The sequence below is a fragment of the Macrosteles quadrilineatus genome, unplaced genomic scaffold (genome assembly GCF_028750875.1).
Source record: "Macrosteles quadrilineatus isolate MER2022 unplaced genomic scaffold, UCM_ALF_1.0 Scaffold_4__1_contigs__length_99947679, whole genome shotgun sequence".
Classification (NCBI taxonomy): domain Eukaryota; kingdom Metazoa; phylum Arthropoda; class Insecta; order Hemiptera; family Cicadellidae; genus Macrosteles; species Macrosteles quadrilineatus.
Window position 1 is genome coordinate 58,008,106 of NW_026542597.1, and position 21,867 is coordinate 58,029,972.

The 21,867-nt window shown below is 38.8% G+C and overlaps 1 protein-coding gene across 1 annotated transcript in view; it reads left to right on the forward strand.

Moving 5' to 3' along the window:
- LOC128992700 (homeobox protein B-H1-like) overlaps positions 1 to 20,830 on the forward strand; it is a 30,727-nt gene extending 9,897 nt beyond the window's left edge. Inside the window, exons 2-3 of the mRNA XM_054416418.1 lie at positions 10,753 to 10,972; positions 19,136 to 20,830. Coding sequence (XP_054272393.1) covers positions 10,753 to 10,972; positions 19,136 to 19,547 — 632 coding nt within the window. The 3' untranslated portion in view covers positions 19,548 to 20,830. The remainder of the gene's footprint in view (positions 1 to 10,752; positions 10,973 to 19,135) is intronic.
- Positions 20,831 to 21,867: the final 1,037 nt, after the last annotated feature.

Consider the following 21,867-nt stretch of genomic DNA (forward strand, 5'->3'; position numbering starts at 1 on the left):
AACCAAGGATATCTTCAGTCCGCTCAGATGAAATTTGTTAAATCCTCCTATTGGAGCAGGTTCCTGGACCCGGGAACCATGTTTAACACTGCTATTGCTTGTCATTTGCTCTACCATAGGGAATTACGACAGACCGCGACATGGACGGTTTGCCCTACGACATCCCCACACTCAATCCCTAGGTTTGTAGCTAGAATGTCGCTATCTATACCCGTGTCAACACCTAGGTTTGCAGCTAAAGTCTCGCTATCTATACCCGTGTCAACACCTAGGTTTGCAGCTAAAGTCTCGCTATCTATACCCGTGTCAACACCTAGGTTTGTAGCTAGAGTGTAAGTGTCGCTATCTTTACCCGTGTCAACACCTAGGTTTGTAGCTAGAGTGTCGCTATCTATACCCGTGTCAACACCTAGGTTTGTAGCTAGAGTGTCGCTATCTATACCCGTGTCAACACCTAGGTTTGTAGCTAGAGTGTCGCTATCTATACCCGTGTCAACACCTAGTTTTGTAGCTAGAGTGTAAGTGTCGCTAACTTTACCCGTGTCAACACCTAGGTTTGTAGCTAGAGTGTCGCTATCTATACCCGTGTCAACACCTAGGTTTGTAGCTAGAGTGTAAGTGTCGCTATCTTTACCCGTGTCAACACCTAGGTTTGTAGCTAGAGTGTCGCTATCTATACCCGTGTCAACACCTAGGTTTGTAGCTAGAGTGTCGCTATCTATACCCCTGTCAACACCTAGGTTTGTAGCTAGAGTGTCGCTATCTATACCCGTGTCAACACCTAGGTTTGCAGCTAGAGTGTCGCTATCTATACCCATGTCAACACCTAGGTTTGTAGCTAGAGTGTCGCTATCTATACCCGTGTCAACACCTAGGTTTGCAGCTAGAGTGTCGCTATCTATACCCGTGTCAACACCTAGGTTTGTAGCTAGAGTGTCGCTATCTATACCCGTGTCAACACCTAGGTTTGTAGCTAGAGTGTCGCTATCTATACCCCTGTCAACACCTAGGTTTGTAGCTAGAGTGTCGCTATCTATACCCGTGTCAACACCTAGGTTTGTAGCTAGAGTGTCGCTATCTATACCCATGTCAACACCTAGGTTTGTAGCTAGAGTGTCGCTATCTATACCCGTGTCGACACCTAGGTTTGCAGCTAGGGTGTCGCTATCTATACCCGTGTCAACACCTAGGTTTGTAGCTAGAGTGTCGCTATCTATGCCCGTGTCAACACCTAGGTTTGTAGCTAGAGTGTCGCTATCTATACCCGTGTCAACACCTAGGTTTGCAGCTAGAGTGTCGCTATCTATGCCCGTGTCAACACCTAGGTTTGTAGCTAGAGTGTCGCTATCTATACCCGTGTCGACACCTAGGTTTGTAGCTAGAGTGTCGCTATCTATACCCGTGTCAACACCTAGGTTTGTAGCTTGAGTGTCGCTATCTATGCCCGTGTCAACACCTAGGTTTGTAGCTAGAGTGTCGCTATCTATACCCGTGTCAACACCTAGGTTTGTAGCTTGAGTGTCGCTATCTATACCCGTGTCAACACCTAGGTTTGTAGCTAGAGTGTGGCTATCTATACCCGTGTCAACACGTAGGTTTGTAGCTAGAGTGTCGCTATCTATACCCGTGTCAACACCTAGGTTTGTAGCTTGAGTGTCGCTATCTATACCCGTGTCAACACCTAGGTTTGTAGCTAGAGTGTGGCTATCTATACCCGTGTCAACACGTAGGTTTGTAGCTAGAGTGTCGCTATCTATACCCGTGTCAACACCTAGGTTTGTAGCTAGAGTGTGGCTATCTATACCCGTGTCAACACGTAGGTTTGTAGCTAGAGTATCGCTATCTATACCCGTGTCAACACCTAGGTTTGTAGCGAGAGTGTCACTATGTATACCCGTGTCAACACCTAGGTTTGTAGCTAGAGTGTCGCTATCTATGCCCGTGTCAACACCTAGGTTTGTAGCTAGAGTGTCGCTATCTATACCCATGCCAACACCTAGGTTTGTAGCTAGAGTGTCGCTATCTATACCCGTGTCGACACCTAGGTTTGCAGCTAGGGTGTCGCTATCTATACCCGTGTCAACACCTAGGTTTGTAGCTAGAGTGTCGCTATCTATGCCCGTGTCAACACCTAGGTTTTTAGCTAGAGTGTCGCTATCTATACCCGTGTCAACACCTAGGTTTGCAGCTAGAGTGTCGCTATCTATGCCCGTGTCAACACCTAGGTTTGTAGCTAGAGTGTCGCTATCTATACCCGTGTCAACACCTAGGTTTGTAGCTAGAGTGTCGCTATCTATACCCGTGTCAACACCTAGGTTTGTAGCTTGAGTGTCGCTATCTATGCCCGTGTCAACACCTAGGTTTGTAGCTAGAGTGTCGCTATCTATACCCGTGTCAACACCTAGGTTTGTAGCTTGAGTGTCGCTATCTATACCCGTGTCAACACCTAGGTTTGTAGCTAGAGTGTGGCTATCTATACCCGTGTCAACACACGTAGGTTTGTAGCTAGAGTGTCGCTATCTATACCCGTGTCAACACCTAGGTTTGTAGCTAGAGTGTCGCTATCTATACCCCTGTCAACACCTAGGTTTGTAGCTAGAGTGTCGCTATCTATACCCATGTCAACACCTAGGTTTGTAGCTAGAGTGTCGCTATCTATACCCGTGTCGACACCTAGGTTTGCAGCTAGGGTGTCGCTATCTGTACCCGTGTCGACACCTAGGTTTGTAGCTAGAGTGTCGCTATCTATGCCCGTGTCAACACCTAGGTTTGCAGCTAGAGTGTCGCTATCTATACCCATGTCAACACCTAGGTTTGTAGCTAGAGTGTCGCTATCTATACCCGTGTCGACACCTAGGTTTGCAGCTAGAGTGTCGCTATCTGTACCCGTGTCGACACCTAGATTTGTAGCTTGAGTGTCGCTATCTATGCCCGTGTCAACACCTAGGTTTGTAGCTAGAGTGTCGCTATCTATACCCGTGTCAACACCTAGGTTTGTAGCTTGAGTGTCGCTATCTATACCCGTGTCAACACCTAGGTTTGTAGCTAGAGTGTGGCTATCTATACCCGTGTCAACACACGTAGGTTTGTAGCTAGAGTGTCGCTATCTATACCCGTGTCAACACCTAGGTTTGTAGCTAGAGTGTCGCTATCTATACCCCTGTCAACACCTAGGTTTGTAGCTAGAGTGTCGCTATCTATACCCATGTCAACACCTAGGTTTGTAGCTAGAGTGTCGCTATCTATACCCGTGTCGACACCTAGGTTTGCAGCTAGGGTGTCGCTATCTGTACCCGTGTCGACACCTAGGTTTGTAGCTAGAGTGTCGCTATCTATGCCCGTGTCAACACCTAGGTTTGCAGCTAGAGTGTCGCTATCTATACCCATGTCAACACCTAGGTTTGTAGCTAGAGTGTCGCTATCTATACCCGTGTCGACACCTAGGTTTGCAGCTAGAGTGTCGCTATCTGTACCCGTGTCGACACCTAGATTTGTAGCTAGAGTGTCGCTTCGCTATAACACCGAAGCACCGAAGTCTTAAGGTCGCAGATCACGCAGGTAATCTGAGTCTCGCGTGGAACGTAATCTCGCGTGTTTGTTAACGTGTTTCTCTTGTTGTACACCACGGTTAAGATTTAATTAGCCGTTATCGGCTCCACTTCCTGTCGCCGCCAGTCTTCAATTAGTCGCAATTACTCGACTTGACGGTTTATAATCCTGAACAACTATTAGTTGACTGGCAACAGCCAGTAATAGGCTAGTTTAATGCTAGTTAGTCCAGATTTAACAAGCTACCGTGTGGAAAACAAGGAATTGTAATTGAAGAAGGGATAACGGTGCGGCGTTTATAACTCTACACTTCGTTCTTGGTAAATCACCAGTGCTGAGTTGTATAGGTATTCTTGCAAGTTATATTTTTAGAACACGTAAGCATGTGAACTGAATAAGGCAATGTTCGTGTTTATTGTTTTCTCGGATTCAAATCAAGGAAATATTTGACACGTGGGTCTACAGTCTACACTCATGCTAGTAAGCCCACGTACAAGTGATGTTATTCAAGGTGTAAGTGTAAATGGGCTCATTTCTCTTTACGACTAGAAACGTTTTGTAATCTGTAATCTGATTTGCTGGGAAATTACTATATTATTAGTGCACAAACCTAGCCAACGCTGGAAATCATAAAAGAAACACCACACAAACAACCGAAAAATAGTCAAAAGAATTAAACAGTTCTGAGATAAAACAATATTTAGTACAAATGAAGAGTATGAGCACGCAATGGTCAGTACATAGCGATTCAAAATTATTGCCAATTCCAACAACCCCGTATGTTAGGGAGTAAAATGAGACAACATAGGGTTTGGCTTACATAATTTCGCTAGTCTCAAACCCATAAATGATACTTTTCATTACATAATGAAGACCCCAAACAAGTATAGAGTTGCATCAACCCCACTGCAGCCCCTAGTAGGCTAGGGTATCGGTTGATGATTGCCAGGGGTGTCATTCCCTGTTGACAGTTGTAATGTAGACATGACAAGGGGGGCGGGGCTAACCCTTCTCCCCCTCTACCCCCCTCCAACGTGGCAATCTGTAACTGCTCCATACACGGCTATCATCAGATTTTCTGATGTCTATATGTCTATGGGCCGTTTATGTATAAAACGGTACCCTCAAAACTGGGGTTATTGTTGGAAATCGGCGAAGTTTACTGCTTTCGTAAATTACGTTGTTGGTAATAAATGTCTGGTTAAGTTTTACAAATGGTAAAATTTTAGCTTTATTAATATTAATTTCTATATTACTTTTGATATAGCTATTAATATTTCGGATTAGCGAAAATATTTCGTAGTACCCATTGAAAAATAAAAAACAAAAGAATAAATACGCAACACGCGTACACCATTTAGTTAACATTTAAATAATCGCCAACGGGGATTTTCATCAAATGATATAAGCATTGACTATGGTATAGTGATAATATATATCAATAGTAAATAATATAATTCTAGACTACTAAATAGTTATAACTGTAAATAGTAAATGATAATTTTATCACTAATACATATTTGCAAACTTCAATATGTTCAGTATTGTAATTTTAATACTGCTATCGTCTTCTTTGTGATTCATAATTGCGAATAGGAAAAATTAAAAGCATTTTATTTGCTTTATTTTCACGATTTGATTTATTTCTATTTTTTAAGAGTACTTAACATATTTGTGTTTATTTTACACGCTGGGTAGAGAGAAGTATTTCGTGGTCTAGACAGTACAATCCAAGGTCCCAAAAAGTATATTTACTTTCAACTGAATTGTAAAATTATCGTGTTAAGCAGTGCACGGTCTACTTCAAATAACATGTACATTCGTCCAAAGCAGTAGGTAATTTTTACCTTGTTTCCCTTATATTGTTATCTCTCCTTTGTGTTTAGCTGGTTTGATCTTGCAGTATAAACAAATTTCAAGCTTTAGGCAGATATTTATTTATTTACTGTTCTCCATAAACCATTACGTATAAAGATGCGAGTTGTCAATCCACAAAAAATTCGTACAGTCACTATAAAAACATTCAGTTGAATTTTTAGCACATTTCCTTTTCGATTTTGGGGGAAACTACACCTTTCTACGCGACCAGACTACATCAACTATTAAAACCTATGCCAAGTGTTATACACCTATTAGTTCTAATCTAAACACACAAAAAGAACCCGAGTAATAACTTCACCGTTTACTGATTCAGAAATATAACCAGTAAAACAGTCCAATTACACTTTTATTTCACAAACAACACTCGCGTATTGTTATTCAGCGCGTAGGTTGGCGGCACTGTGTGATGGGGGAGGGGTTTCAAAGCGGACAAAAGCTGGGGCAATTAAATCCAACAAGCATAAGCTAATTGTCGTCGTTCGAAATTACTCCAAACCCGGGCATAATCGAGTCAGCCCTCACCCCACGCCGTGACGAATAGCGTTATCTCTTAAAATGATAATAGACTAGAGACTGTTGTAGGGTGGCACCGCTGTACAAGGGTTCATGTGTCCTGTACAAACAATATCAGTGATGTAACTTGGTGGAGATAGGGATAAAAGTTTAATTGTAAGAAAACTATTTATGTTGAATTGTTTCGATGTTGTTTGCTGAGGTTTTAAGCATATTAAGAATTTAATTTTTTAATATTTTTTAAGATTTGCCGTCACACATAGCCATCTCGTCACACCATTAGGGTGTATTTTTACGGTAAAGCAAAAATACCCCCGCCAAAGCATACCTGCCGACTAAGCGCATTTCCATTTGTCTGGACTCATTTTCGATCAAATCTATTTAAATAACGTTAGGTTAAACGAGTACCTAGGTTTGCTGCTACAAGGAAACTAATTAAGCGAGTTTTTTAGTAAAATATTAATAGCTTAGTATAAAATAAATGAATTGGCCAAGTTTAATCCAAATATATCAATAAACAAGCAAACTACATCATTTTACAATATTCTCCATAAGAATAACATGGAAATTTTAAATTTACAATTTTTGGAAGTTTCTCTGTTACCAATAACCGTACAAAAACACTTTGATATACTAAATTATTTGTTTTTTTAAGCTCTTTAACAAGGTCTAGAGAGAAATTGAGAAATTTTGTGTTTTGAGGGTCAAAAATGAGAAAACCCATTTTTTACCCCATAAAAGCCCCCGTAAAACACTGTTCCCATGGTCCGATCATGCTGGTTCGCGAACTCATTCAAGTTTATCCCGCCTTACACCTTCAAACCAAATTTCAACAAAATCGGACAAAAATTACTCAAGTTATCGCGTTCACGGACGTATATATATATAAATCTATATATATATATAAATCTATATATATATATAAATCTATATATATATATATATATATATATATATATATACTTATATAAAAATTTGAACGAATAGTTATTTGGCCTCTGGGGACATCAAAATGAAAAAGTAAATCGGTCCCGGGCCTAGGTCTTACCGTGCCACCTACGGTAATAGCTACTTCCCTATAGGGAAATTCGCTAAAAAAGGGTTGAATGTATGAGACAACAGCTAGATAATTGGCGATACTGTATTGAAATTTCACAATAATATAGGCAAGGGACCTGCCTAAGGATCAAAATAGGCAATATTCTGATTTTTTATAATGCTAAACATCAACAGATAAATTACTATATTTGTAGATAGTTAATAGTAATAATAGTTTGGATTACAGAATTCGAGGGCATGGGTCCGTTTTGATTGCCGAGTGGGTAAAAAGCCTTCAAATCTGTATTCGGTTTTGGACGCAGATTCCATTTTGTGATTTTATCCATTTTCATTTACTATGCAAATAAAACATGACTAAACCGAGTCGTGTTTTTTACCCTTGTAAAAAACGCAAACAATACAAAAAGCGTAGATATTTACAAAAAAATCTTTCTTAACAGACACTGTAAAACCTTTATCATTTTACCCGAGTTCAATTTTCGTCTGAGCATCTATTCAAACCAAACACTCGACCTGTAACCTGATGACGAAGTGAAAGCTGCAGAATCAATAATGGAAGGTTGAGAACAGTTTCTGGTTGGTTTAGAAGAGGTTGTGGCTGTCTGTAACAATTTGGCTTGGCAAGCGCCCCAAATGGAGCTGTTCCCGGGGGATTGGCGCTAGTAACGCGGTTAAATCGCTCAAACGCACCACTCCGGCTGTGATCTCAGATATCGATAGATCGCATCGCATCCAGCGATCAGCCTGGCTAAACACCGGTGATAGCATTGCTCTTTGAACCTTCGCCAAGATTTTGGACAGATTTGGTTTTGATCATGCGAGCGCAAATGGCTTGTGTAGGTGGAAGTTTACAATGGCAAAATTTTAAATAATTAAAAATATAAATAACATAAATCCTTTATGCTCCAGTGTAGAAAAGTTTAGCTTACAGGCTCAAGATTTATGTATATTGCATCGTATTTAGAGGTATTTACGTTCCCCGTTCCGTTTGAATACCTAATCGAAAGAAGTATTATTGGCTACAGTTATTTGCAAGGACATTCTGGATTGTACTGTATACGCTATAAGAAGTGAATAGCTAGCTTTTAGTCATTTATAAAGTGTTTATAGTTAGATTAAATGTTATTTAACTTGGCTAATACTGTTTTTTTTAATGTATCCAGAACACGGAATTGATGGATTGTATATCATTTTACATTTCATTTATAGGTTTTTTTTTCAAACGTTCGTAAGAAAGTAACATTTTCATATATTGTTCAACTAAACAAGAGAGGTTTTGAAAAGCAATATTGTTTCTAGAAAACGAATGCTCAATGCAGATCTTGGTAAATTCGTTATGTTTATTAAAACTGTAGTTGTAGTCTCTAAATGGGACTAATGAATTGAAGTGAAGTTATTTAGTGAAAATGAAATCTCTGTACTGTACATTAAAACCCCATTTTAGGCCCCACACCATACTCACAACATTGTATCTGAAAGGGGTTTTTATACGGCACATTTATCATGTTACATGTTATTTTTCGAACTGGTACGTGTTATTAAAAAAACCATTCCAATTTCCACCTAAATATCCTATTACACAAGAACCTATCAATAATAATAACACCTACTGAATGTTATATAAGCACACACAAACTGTTTATAGACAAAGGGTAATCTAAACGGAACGCCACAAGGCTCCGTACTGGAGCCGCCGTTGTCAACTTCGCTCTCTCTCTTTCTCTCTGCTCCATTGTTTATTTATCTCCTGTATTTGCCGCCATGTTGCCCCGCCCCCTCCCACCCCACTGCTCTCTCTGTCGCACCCATGTACTAATCCAATCACAACATTTGACGACATATCACATAAGCCGTTATGTCACCTTTTCTCTTCTAATATTCTCTGTCGGCGACAAAGCTGCTTGTATTATTGTCGTTGACGATTGGGTTTCTCGCTTTATTAATTTCCGGGCTGTTACTTCTTATTGTTGTTTCCTCCGTCGTTTTGTACTGAATTGATTCTGAAGCATTATTGGCCAAGTCTTTTGTCTGGAGGTGTAACAAATGTAGGAGATGGATTTCCTTATAATTTGAGAACTAACTTTGTAGATTACACTGTATCCAGGTTTCAATAATCATTTTAAATCAGTATAAATATAGGCTGTCCAATTTAATGAACTAATTAATTTAACTTTATGATAACATTTTTAATAAAAATGTTACATAGCAATCGAATGTGGTTTTCACCATGCATTGATGCTATCACGATTGCTAATCAATTGAATCTCCATAAAGCTGTATACAATCAATATAATCCCAAATATTCTGAAGACTTGTTAGTGATTTACATAATATCAATGTACACAAAGTCATGCGCAACTTTTGAACTTGTAACACCATCTAATATCACACATTGTTGAATAAGACAACTGCTAAGTAGTAGAATTTCTATTTAAATGTTTAACCATAATTGGAAAAACTAAAATTTAGTCACCCCTAAAAATATTCTTCATATTTGGAAACCATAATACAAAATAACACTACAAACATGAAACTACTCATCCAGCAGCTTTAAGTAATTGTGCTAGTAAGAAAATAAAATCACGAACATATTAAAAACCAATTAGATTTTTCAACGATAAAACATCACAACATGTAAACCCCCAATAACATCGTTAACACCTCAGAACAAACACAATCGTGATTTTCTCTGCAAAACAATCACACGGCGAGTAAGGGAACCATTTCAGGTCATTTCCATTTTTGATCGTTCCGAGAGCGGATACATCCGCAAATTGTTGTTTTTTCAACAAAAGTTCTCGTATTGACCGGCCCCCTCCCCCTCCCCCTCTGATGGACCTAAAAGCTTCTCAAACTGATTCACTTTACGGACTCAATCCCAATCTTGTTTCGCTCTCCCTTTGTAGACATGCTCGATATTCAGACAGTTTTATAGTCATGTATAAACGCGCCGAGGCGCCCGTCCCCCCCTTGGGCTTTGTAGACGCCAAATTCTCCGCGCCCATTGTCGAGAAGACCACTTTTCTCCAAAGCTTTGGAAAACATTCCAATTTGCATGTTTGAAAGTTTTCAAACACTCTTGGGATTTCTTGAGAATTTTATCGGGGCAAATCTGCGATGTGGTTTCTCAGTGTAATCATACGGTATTGTTATTTCAATAAATATATATGTAGTGATTGTTAATGTTTTTATTTTCTAAAACTTCGATAGAATCCATAATTATTTGATGCATTTATTGTTAAAGTGTTTAATTTTTAATGTTAGTATGTACCAACAATCAATTGTTTAACGATTCGCAAGTTAAGAGATGGTTATTATTTGCTCAGATATATTGTTATAAGTCTAAACCTCAAAATAATCCAACAGTTAGGTCTACTAAAAAAGGAAAAAAAGTATTCCCATGAAATATGTATAAGAAAACAGTATGTATCCACACAGCATGTTAAGAAAACTGGGAATGCAAGTTTGAATAATACGCCGGATGGTCATTGCTTTTTCAAGTGCGGTCAACTGCATCCAGTATCTTTATCTTATCACTAACATAACCTAACTTATTCACCTATGTTACTAACTCATACCAGAACAATTACTTCCCTATCTTTACATCATTGTAGAGATCAGCAGTTCCATGGCAAAGGCTTTTAACATTAACATGACAAATATCAATTTGAAAGTGAAATGTACTGTTTTACAGATTTTCTGTCTCTGGATTCCGGAATATTTGTTGACTCTTGGTTCACCGTGTTACAGGTCACAAAGACGACGTGCAGGACGGCTCTAGAGGCTCCAGTCACTCAGGGCTGAGCAAGAAGCAACGCAAGGCGAGGACGGCGTTCACAGACCATCAGCTGCAGACGCTGGAGAAGAGCTTCGAAAGACAGAAATACCTGAGTGTACAAGACCGCATGGAACTGGCGGCCAAGCTGAGTCTGTCCGACACCCAGGTCAAGACCTGGTACCAGAACAGGAGGTAGGTCCGAGGGAACTATAGCTGTAGCAGTAGAACAAATATTGAAGAAGGGATAATAGGGAGTAGGTTGATGTGTAAATCGTTTCTAAGGGAGGTATCCAGGTACCACCTGGTAGGTATAGTACCAGAACAGGAGACCGGTCTATAGAAACTTCATTTGTTGAATTAGGAGACCCTGGTCGAGGAAGGAGAGAATGTCTAGTGAATAATGTTAAGTTTTGTAGTAGGTATTCAAAGAAATATTGAATGACAATGGGGTAGGCCCATACGCGTAAGATTTCTTCCATGTAGAATTTGTGGGGATTTAAAGAATCCAGTCAATATTTTTCCTCTTAAGTTATTTGCTTATCCTCTTCAGATTTTCTATCTCACAAAACATAGGTAATTTCTAACCCTTCGCAGCTATATGTACTTAAAAATCACAGAACTACAGCAAGATTATGGCTACATCGAAATTAACAATTCTCTTAATTCGGATCAGTATATTTATATGAATTACTACATAACTAACTCACAGGTAATCACAAAACGTAATCTATTCGTTAGATTCAATATATTTGACTTGAACCAAGCTAGACTGCCGAGTATCGTGTAGCTTGTTGTGCCATTACTCGTCCCCGCCTCACTACCACTGGCCGTCGTCGTTTCTTGGCTCATCGACTGCCAGCTTATTTGCAATTACAAATGAGTGCTCACTTTCCCTCTCTTCCACACTTCATTAAACCTTCAAATGATTCTTCCAAGGATTTCTCTTACACGTACTTTTAATTTTTATTGGTACCTTCGTAGAATCGTATCCTGTTCACTGGAAGATTAATTTTTCAATCTGTTGACTGTGTATTTTATCACGGATAGATTAAATTGAAAGTTAATATCACATATTAAAGCGACTTTTAGTGCATTATTAGCGACGATACTTAAGTTAACTCCACGAAAGACTGTACTTATAAATGCTCCCTCACACATTGCTTTTAAATTAGCGTCATTTCCGTTTTTGCTGTTATCACATGTAATTGTGCTTCATACACGCGAGGTTCACATCATGCAAGTCACCGTTTACCCTGTATCACTGTGTGTATTAGCTTGTTTACGTGTGAATATCCTCAACAACATTTGCAAAGTAGATCATGTCACTGCACCACAGAAAATCTTACTTTGCAATTGAAAAAGTTGATGCACACTACTTTACACATTTGGTTGAGGTGAAAAATGCTATTTTAACTAAGCCAGAGAGGGAAAATTAAACCATAGACTACTGTAGTATTTTTTATCAATGTTAAACCCAAAATACAACAGAAATGAACTAATGCATTTTAAAATTAGCCAAATGAAGCCACTACACCTTCGACTATTATTTTATGCGCCATTGCAGAGTTGATAAAAGAAATAAAACGTGCTCAAGACAAGAGTGTAATTTTGAAAAGGAACACTACCATTACGATACCTATTCGAGGTATTTGTTGAAGTCAACCAACAAATTTGAGTACGGTATTGAAATTTTCCAACAACCTGAAGTTTTCTTCCGAACCAGGTCCCTCCAACACTAATTTAGAGAAGGCCAGGCCCATAACACCCCTTTGAAATTATGAGTTTCGTATTACTGTGGTAGCAGACTCTCAAGCAGACAAGTGGAAAGCTTTGTCCTTGTCCTCAGCCACACAGTAGTGCACATGGTACAATGAAGGCGTAGCGGAGATGATTATCCATTTTTCCTCTTCTGTGAACAAACAATGCAGAGTGCGTTGACTCCAAACAAAACACCGGCAGTTTTCCTCTCCTCCATGCATGACAGTAGTGTCACTTGAACCTGTCGAGGGAAGAGTAAATATTGTTTCAACAAACAGTAACAACCGGTTTCCAACCGCCAAAGTTAGTGGCAGTACAATATCAATATTTCCAAAAGGAACTGGTAGAGGGCTTGAAACAATGATTAACTGGCGTCGAAGTCTTCATAAAATATAACTTATATTTGCGAACAGAACGAGAACCGCAATAAAACAAGTCCATGCGATGAAAATAAGGAGATGATCGTCAATTAGAGATTCCCTCAGGCTGCGGCTACTGGGGCTATAATTGCAGTTTATGAAAGCGGCAGAGTCGGTCGGACGCTGTCATTGGTCCTTAGTGGCAATCAGCTGAGACATTAAAGCCAATCAAACTCCAGCGTTTACGCGGGAATAATTGCCAGCTGTAGTTGCAGTCAAATGCCGCACCCTCTTGCAACTGTCCTCGCGCCTTGAGCTAAGAAACTGGTTTGAAGATTTCTCCTCTCTTGATTGGATACTCTGACTGCCAGCTATACTAATTACTTGATTCGAACGATTTATGTCTTGATTTCTCGGTTTCTGGATATTAACAGCATATATTTTTGCCAATACGATTTTGCATGGATATTAGTGTCTATTGCTCTAAATTGAGATGGACGGTTGCTTGCTGATGAAGTATTCTGATGAGCACCTTTTTTGCACTCTATGCAAGACCAGGAATTGGAAAGACTGCATCTAAAATTTGAGTAATTGGCCGAAGGGCAGTGCAATTGCAACACCCAACACTCTTGATATCCTTTGGCCGTACTGTGGCAACACGGCTATTCTCCATAGGCATCCTGAGGTCGGCCGCAGGCGCGCTGTGACAATGTGGCCGATCGGGTGTGTAATAGCGGCCTCAAACAGACTAGCCCGTGGACAATCGATTGTGCCAGCAATTAATCGAAGTCATCTTGCCTAAACAGAGGCCGGCCTTGGGTATAATGACATCCTGCGCGACATCATTCCACGCTTCCGACCAAATTACTCCGCTTATCGGATATTACAGCTTTACCCACTCATTCTATCCTAGAACATCAAAATTACATCAAAGGTTACGTTTAGAAATTCAAAACAGCTTCGACTTGCATTATCTGAATGTTTAATTTGTATAAGATATACAACGAATGCTACACAAATCTATTGAAAGTAATTGCCTCATCTACAACAGTTTTTTTTTTCATTCCTCATATACACTTACCAAGCCATCATGTATTTTTTCAGAAATCAGAAACTTTTTACTGCCGTAATTTGCAAGGTACATGCATATGACAAAGTCAACAATGAGGTTCAAGATTAACCAAGAAAATAAAACTAGATAAAACATAAATAGACAAAACATTTGTCTGGGCAGTCACAATAGTTCAAAAAATAAAAAATCTAGCTATGCAAGCATCAAGCCTATCATAAACAATGACAGTATAAAAGGTCAACAATTGTTCATACAGATCATATGGTCATACTCAACATGCAAATAAATAGAGACTTACAGGCATTGAGTTATACCAACTGAATTTAATGTATGAGGCTAAAAGTTATTTTTCATCAGATGAAATAATGAAGACTTGAGTTCTGTAAAGGGATGATGAAACATAAGATTCCTATCCTCTGTTCCCAGGAAATTGTCTCTTTACGTTTTGTCAGATAGGGACACGCAAAGTCAAACGAACCCTCTTCAGATTTTCCCACTCAAAATTCTTAATACCTGAGGAACTCTTAAAAAGTTTCCGTGCTTTATTTTATAGATTTTATTTATCTATGTTACTGTCATACATTGCCATTTTGAAGTGAAACCCTGGATCATTTCCTTGAGAAAGAACATATAAGAGCACTTCATACCTCATACCTCATTCTGATTCTGATTCATAATGGGTCGTAGCCACCTGTATAAAGATACAAGATCTGTCTTGTGTAAGGGTACAACACGTGGCTACACCTACGCCGTATTTTTTTCACGGACGTTTTTGTATTGCTGGGATATACTGAGCCAGACCAATCCAAAATCAATTCGAAAATCGGTGTCATACAATGCACGTAATATCTTTCACATATTTTCCTTACATATTCACTTTTTCCATCAACCGAGGCAGTATTTTAGTTTCTTCACATATCCAAATTTCCAGATAGCCCGGGTGGCCGGGTGTGAACGTGAGGGTGTATCCAAGAGCGGTGAACCGACAAACTGTACATTCAATAATGAAAAATAGTGACTCAGCGTCGGCCTGGGAAGTGGTCCCTAATTCGCCACATTGTTCTTGCACTTCACACTTCACACACTATGTTTGGCTACACCGCTCGCGCCTGATGCGGTGATCATTAATATGCTTGCGTCCAGGGGAGCTTACTGCTCTCGTGGGAAAAGTGACAGCGTACACAAATATTGTGATCAACGAAAAATGGAGCTAAATTTTAATGATAATTTAAGTAACAAGACGTGTAAAAAGCTGGACTAATCGATATTCCTCTTTTGCATTCTTGATTATGAAATTGTAATATGTATGAATGAAGTTTGACTTGGGCTTGTGAAAAGGCATTCTCGATCAAGTATTTTACAGCCTTTCTTCGAATACACGTATTCTGTAATTTAATTATTGGGAGTGCATGGTAAATTACTTCGAAAATTTGATTGAAACTGATGTTGATTGCAACAATTTTCATCCAGTTCATCCATTGAGATCGGATGATCTCAGAAAATGGCTCTGAATTTATTACCTCAAAGAAAGTAAAAAATGAATATAGTATATTTATATAAACTGTGAAGATCCTACATTTAATTATCCCATTACATCTTGAATCCTGGAGCAACTAAATGATTATTTTTCAAATATTCCTTACTCTAAAATATACAAAGAAGTTAATTACAAAATTATATTTAACAGCTTTAAAGTAGTTATAAGTTAAAAGAATACTAGAGTTCTTCACTCTTGAGTAATGGATATTCTAAATATTGAATATTTAAGTAAATAAGTACAACTGAGCACCCTGAATATTATATTTTATAAACATAATATTCAGGGTGCTCAGTTGTACTTATTTACTTAAATATTTAATATATCAGCAGCCCTATTAGGTGAACACCTAAATTAAAATCTAAATATTGAGCTTGAATTGCAAAATTTAACATTACTCGACGTGTTAAGATTTAATTAATAAATATTCACGCTAAATACAGCTAAAATAGGCTAATATTTAACCCTATTTTAGGCGCACCGTTTAGAGTCATCTTCTCAAAAGTAGTACTCTCCGTTCTTGTAGACTTTTCATACTGCAAATACGATTAATCACAGTAGCATCCCTAATTCTCAGGAAGCACCGGCTCACTTAGCCGCGCCAACGGATACACATTAATATCGATTTTCTTCTTGACCGAATCAATTTAGTTGTGGGTATTCAAATGGGACATTTACAGCGTTGTGTGATATATAGGAGTCATTAGAGGGGTCGGAGCTTTCCGCGTGAGTGGGTCCATAGACTCGGCCAGCTCCACGACGAATCTTACCCCTCCATCAAACTCTTTCACATTCAAAACAGCAACAGCAGCTCCTGCGGTAAAGTCAATGTCATGGCTTGTACACACGATGTTGCTCAAGTTTGCTAATGAATCAGCTGATCTTAGTCACAAAACTGTCAACGTTCATTCAACTCTCGGCCACCAGGTGTGTCGGCTTCGTAAAAAGCAGAATATACAAATGCAGGTATGAATAAGTAGTTTGATTGAAATAGTTATCAGTTAAGGACCGAACTAAATAAGACAGTTTCATTGAAATCTTGGAGAATTGGCTATCGTATAGAAGTTAAATAAATTATTTAACATAAAGTAACGATCATGATAGCGTATCAAGAGTCCGGATTCATAAACTCAAAACGTTTACAAATACCGGTTTGTTTACGTTTTCGTAGCCTGGTCCGTGATAAGACAATTTATTCTACAATTAATTTCTATTCCTACGTTTTTGCCATCAGAATCTGTAGATCATTTTTGACCGCTTCGTCGATATTGTAGGCGTTTCGCACTTGAGATGAAGTGGTTCAGTTGCTAATTTGAGACTCAGCCACTTAGCTAAGATACACTGACAACATTAAATTATTACGTTTCATTGGAAACTTCTTATATTTTTTAGTATGTATGCAGCCTGCGATTGTATAACTTAACTAACTTGCTCTACAAATATATTGCAAACAAAATAGAGTTTCGTCTAAATATACTTAGAGCTTATATTTGTCCAAGAAAAGTGGACATATTTTTCTGTTGATGCCATAATCTGTTTACTGACCATTATAATCCTTGGTCACTAAAAATACAACACGAGTAGATTAAAACTTATTACTTATTGACAGAAGAAATTAAGCTACAAAGAAATTTACGAAAAATGTCAAGATTTCCTGACTAGGAAAAGTGTGAGGTACAATAAGTTAATGGTGCAGTATTTACTTCACACTTCTGCTATTATCAAGTTCATTAGATTCGTTTGTTGTCAAGAGGATCCATTAATATTTATTTATTAAGCAGGAATCTAATCAATATCTTCACACATATTGCCTGTGAAAATGTTATTTAATAATTTGTTTTGTCTAGATTATTTGATTTATGTATAAGCAGATAGTCTTGAAAACGAATGTTATCCTCGTAGCAAACGATTGGGCCAAACAGATCTTTGCTAGGGCTAACTTAGTATTAAGCATGATATTCTTTAATTCGTGTTTTCATTGTAATCTCAACATACATTTGGAGTATGTTTTATCTATGCTACAAATCAACAGGCAATTAATTACATATTAAACAACCCTTAATCAGCCCTTACAGTCAACACTAGCTGTGTAACTCCAAGTCATATCTCATTGTCCTCACACTCAATCGGCCTAAACAATAGGGTATTACAAGTGTTTTGAAAGAATTCCATTCTTCCATCTTGATTACCGGCTTGCCCCTCAAGACGAAATTCTTTTGACGAGTCTTGCATTGATATAAATTTAATACCCGTCTGGTCCTTTGTTCGAGATGTAGATGGCTTTAAATGTCAATGTGAACAAATGAGGTGTTCGGAGTAGTGTAAATGCCACCCTACCTGGGAAATACTGTTAAAATGTACCCGCGTATTCTGTAATAAAAATGAACCCCCTTACTGCATCCGTTTTAATAAGGTTAACGGTATTGATTTTCTTAGTCGTAATATTTGATGACGTGACAGAGTGCAATATGAAAAAATATTGTATTAAGTTAGTTCCTTCTTGGTTAGGGTTACCCATGAATCTTCTGGACAAACAATTAATCAAATGAACTTTCAAGTGACGGAAGTACTAAGAATCTAGTACTAGGCCGATTCCTGCTTGCTATAGAGATTCATGAATCTTCTTGACAAAATCTACTTAAATGAACTTTCTAGTGGTAAAAGTACGACTAATTCGTACTAAGTTGAGTCTTGCTTTGGCTAAAAACAACTTAAACTGCGTTACAACTTCATAAAATTCCCGCACACTCTGGACGACGGACACCACTCCACTGATGAGCACTCGCTGACGGGGCGACACGTCCCGCCATTTGTCACGCGTGTTTTGCCGCGGTCGCGCCGCGTGGCCTCTAAAATAAATAATTACAGTTTAAGCTGGACAGCAAAAAGAGCGTGGCATGTTCCATCGGCCAGGACGTTGTCTCCTGCGGTCGCCGGACAATTAATCCAAGAGATGAGAGAAGATTGCCGCCGCGCCGTCCTACCACTGATGTGTCTATTACCACTAATGCTCCCATTAATTAACGATAGCCATTGCTGTAATGACCCGAGCGTTATTAGATTCCTGTTGACTTTTAGATTCATTTCAGCAGAGTTGGCCACCGGTAGTGAGGTGTTCGAGTGCTGCACTATAAGCACACGGTGATGATTACGCTGTTCTCCTTATACCCTACCTACCTTCTTATGACAATCCATTTCATGAAATTAAATGTAATGAGATAACTTAAAAATTACTTCAATGTAATTACAACATATTATACACAGAGATTGTAGAGGAACAAACAACTAGGTACTGATGGCTAGAAATCCTAAATATCTCTTAAACAGTAGTGAACAGTAGCGTGACGTGACCTCTAGCCGCCAGTGTCACTATACAGTAGGCTACATAGATGAAGTGATGTAATATATTACTGCATCTATGCTAGTAATCTCAATATACCAGTATTGGCTAACTTGACGGAAAGTAAGCTAACGGCCGGTACTTGCTGCCAGTTCTAGCCAACCGGCCTCGTTCTACAAACTGTATTGACAAAAGGTTGTATACACGAATCGTAGTAGTTAAAATTTCTCGTCCAATAATGTACATCTGACTATTGCTCTCGACTCATGGGGTGGGTTTTTTGTTACAGAACGAAGTGGAAGCGTCAGACAGCGGTGGGTCTGGAACTCCTCGCTGAGGCTGGTAACTACGCGGCGTTCCAGAGGTTATACGGCGGACCTCCCTACTGCTGGCCATACCCTGCGCCTGGGGGTGGTGCCGCCCCCACGGCTGCCGACCTGTACTACCGCCAAGCCGCCGTCGCCGCCGCCGCCGTCACCGCCACTACACTCCAGAAGCCGCTGGCCTACCGTCTCTACCCCGGAGTTGCGGGGCCTTCCCATCTGCCGCCTCCGCCGGGCCTGCCCACCGCCCCCGCCTACTACCATCCTCTGCCTCCGCGCTCCCCCAGCCCTGACCCCCGCTCCCCCACGCGGTCACACAGTCCTCAGAGTGTAGATGTGGAGGACGACTCCCCAGACTCGCCCCATGTCGACGTCTAACGCAGAGCGGGAGTTGAACTCAAGTGGTCACAAGTTTGGTCTTTCGAAGTTCTAGTGATGTGTTGTAAATTTCATTTAAAAATCAAACTAATAGTGAAAATTGTACCAAATTTGCGAAATTTGAGATAAACTATGACAAACACATGCTAATTCAAACTGAACTTTTAGCCAATTAAAATTAATTATAATTCAAACAAAATCCAACTTAAAGAGAATTTCATAATGAGTAGGAAAGTGAAAGAGCGTTTAAGGACTTCCAAGGCCCAAGCAGCATGATCTGCACCCTCGGACTCTATTTAGTGTCTCGTCGATGTTAGCTTTATACGACTCGTGTCTACCAGTTCGATCTTAACTTTGTAATATACATTCTTCGACCGCCACATGTACAAGTTTAACTTCTATGTGTATATTTTGTTTGTTAATCGCTTTTGTTATTTATATATAGTGTTTTATGGAATGTAAGTGGACAGCTTTCAAAGACTATAAATTAATTAGAAAGTAATATATTGTTCCGCGGAACTTTATTTGTAATATAGTTTTAAATTAGGTTAAGCGATTTCAAAATAAGTAAATACTCAGAGGATCGATTTCCTCATGTGATATTAAAAGTTTTACTTAGATGTAAGAAACCTGTGCAAATAGGAGCAAACAGTGTGAAAAAAGGTACAGGAAATGCTAAAATACATAAATCTCAAGTACAGCCTACCTCTTAATACCTCTTGTTGGTATTTCCACTGTAATAACAATGTATCCCACAACTATTAGTTGAAGAACTCAGTGGCATGGACTTAGTGCAAATCTAGAATTGTTAATATTGTAAAGAATTGATCTTATTTTTCGGTGGCACGATTTAAATTAACTGTCAATAAGTAACAAGACATTCACTTAAATGCATCAGGCTTAGAATATTATCGTACATTTTAGGTTCAGTGTCAAATGTATTTATCAATAAAAATAAAAGAAATCTGTAATTCAAATCAGCTAGGCCCTACAGTGTGAGCAAGCATTAGATGTTTGTTGCAAGCAGAAAGTGCACCAATTCAGAAATGTTGTTTTCCCAGATAGAATCTTTGTTTTTGACTACACGTTTAAGTTCAACCATAGGCATACTGCTTTAGTTTTGTAAGTTTTATTTTACTATATGAGCGCCACCGAAAATGTGTATATTATATTTCGAGCTCGTTCTAGTTCGACCGGCTTCAGTGTACAAACAGGAGCCACCCCTCCAAGCGGTTATTTATCTTAATTGAACACTACTGTAGATTCTAACTGCAGCGCAGTTTGTAATTCAGATGTTCATTTGATTTCAATCATTAACACTTAAAAAACAATAAATATTCATATTGTTATAAGCCTACTTTACACCAATAAACAAAATTGAGATAATTTGGAACTAAATAAGGGCTATTTTCTAAGACTTTCTTCCTTCCTACACAATATTTTCTTTTTGAAAAATATAAGACGACCATCCTCTTTCAGATTGAACAAACTAAATAACTTTTCAATTAGCATTACTGGTATTTGATTTAGTCAATCTCGAAGTACTTTTCTGGGATTTCAAATGGAATATCTTTGACTGAATTTTTAATTCAAAGAAACTGCAATCCAAAAGAAAGTAAATACATCCAAGCCATTAATGAACCTTATTTTTTTCTAATTCAGTTTAGGGTAAAAAATCGTTTTATTTGTGAGTTTAATTTCACTAGCGCGGAAGGGGTGGCATCGCGCAGTATTATTAGCCTAGATGCATGTCTGTATAGCGTTAGGTAAGTTAGTCATAAGTGAGCTTTGTAAATAGACATGTTAATATTCCTAACAAATACAACAAATTATGTGAGACCTGTCTTATCAGTTTTATCAACCCTCGTGAGAATCTTGCTACAAGTCCCTGATTAATATAATGTGCGTCTATTACGCACGCCCGCACGCACCGACTCGCGCGCGTGGCTTTCCCTCATTAACCAACTCATACATACATATTCATGGCATATCACTGATTGTCATTTAATACCCACGTTCGTTTACAATTCCCTGTTTTCCCACTCTGCTGTGTTAATTTGGCGAAACGTTGGAAACAGTTTTGAAACTATTTCCCAATTTCTCCCCGTGTTTGAGATGATATCATGAAAATCATGCAACGTTTGGTTTTCTGATTAGTGAAATGAGAGAATGGGAAAATGTAACCTAAAGTAAATTAGTCGCAATCGTTCATTGACTTTTGAAAAGGAAGACTAAAGTGAAATTCCTTTGGGGCTCTGCCCCAGTGGCCTTTAAAGTTCCCTCCCCATGTATTCTGATGAGAAAAGTTAGGCAAGTTGCC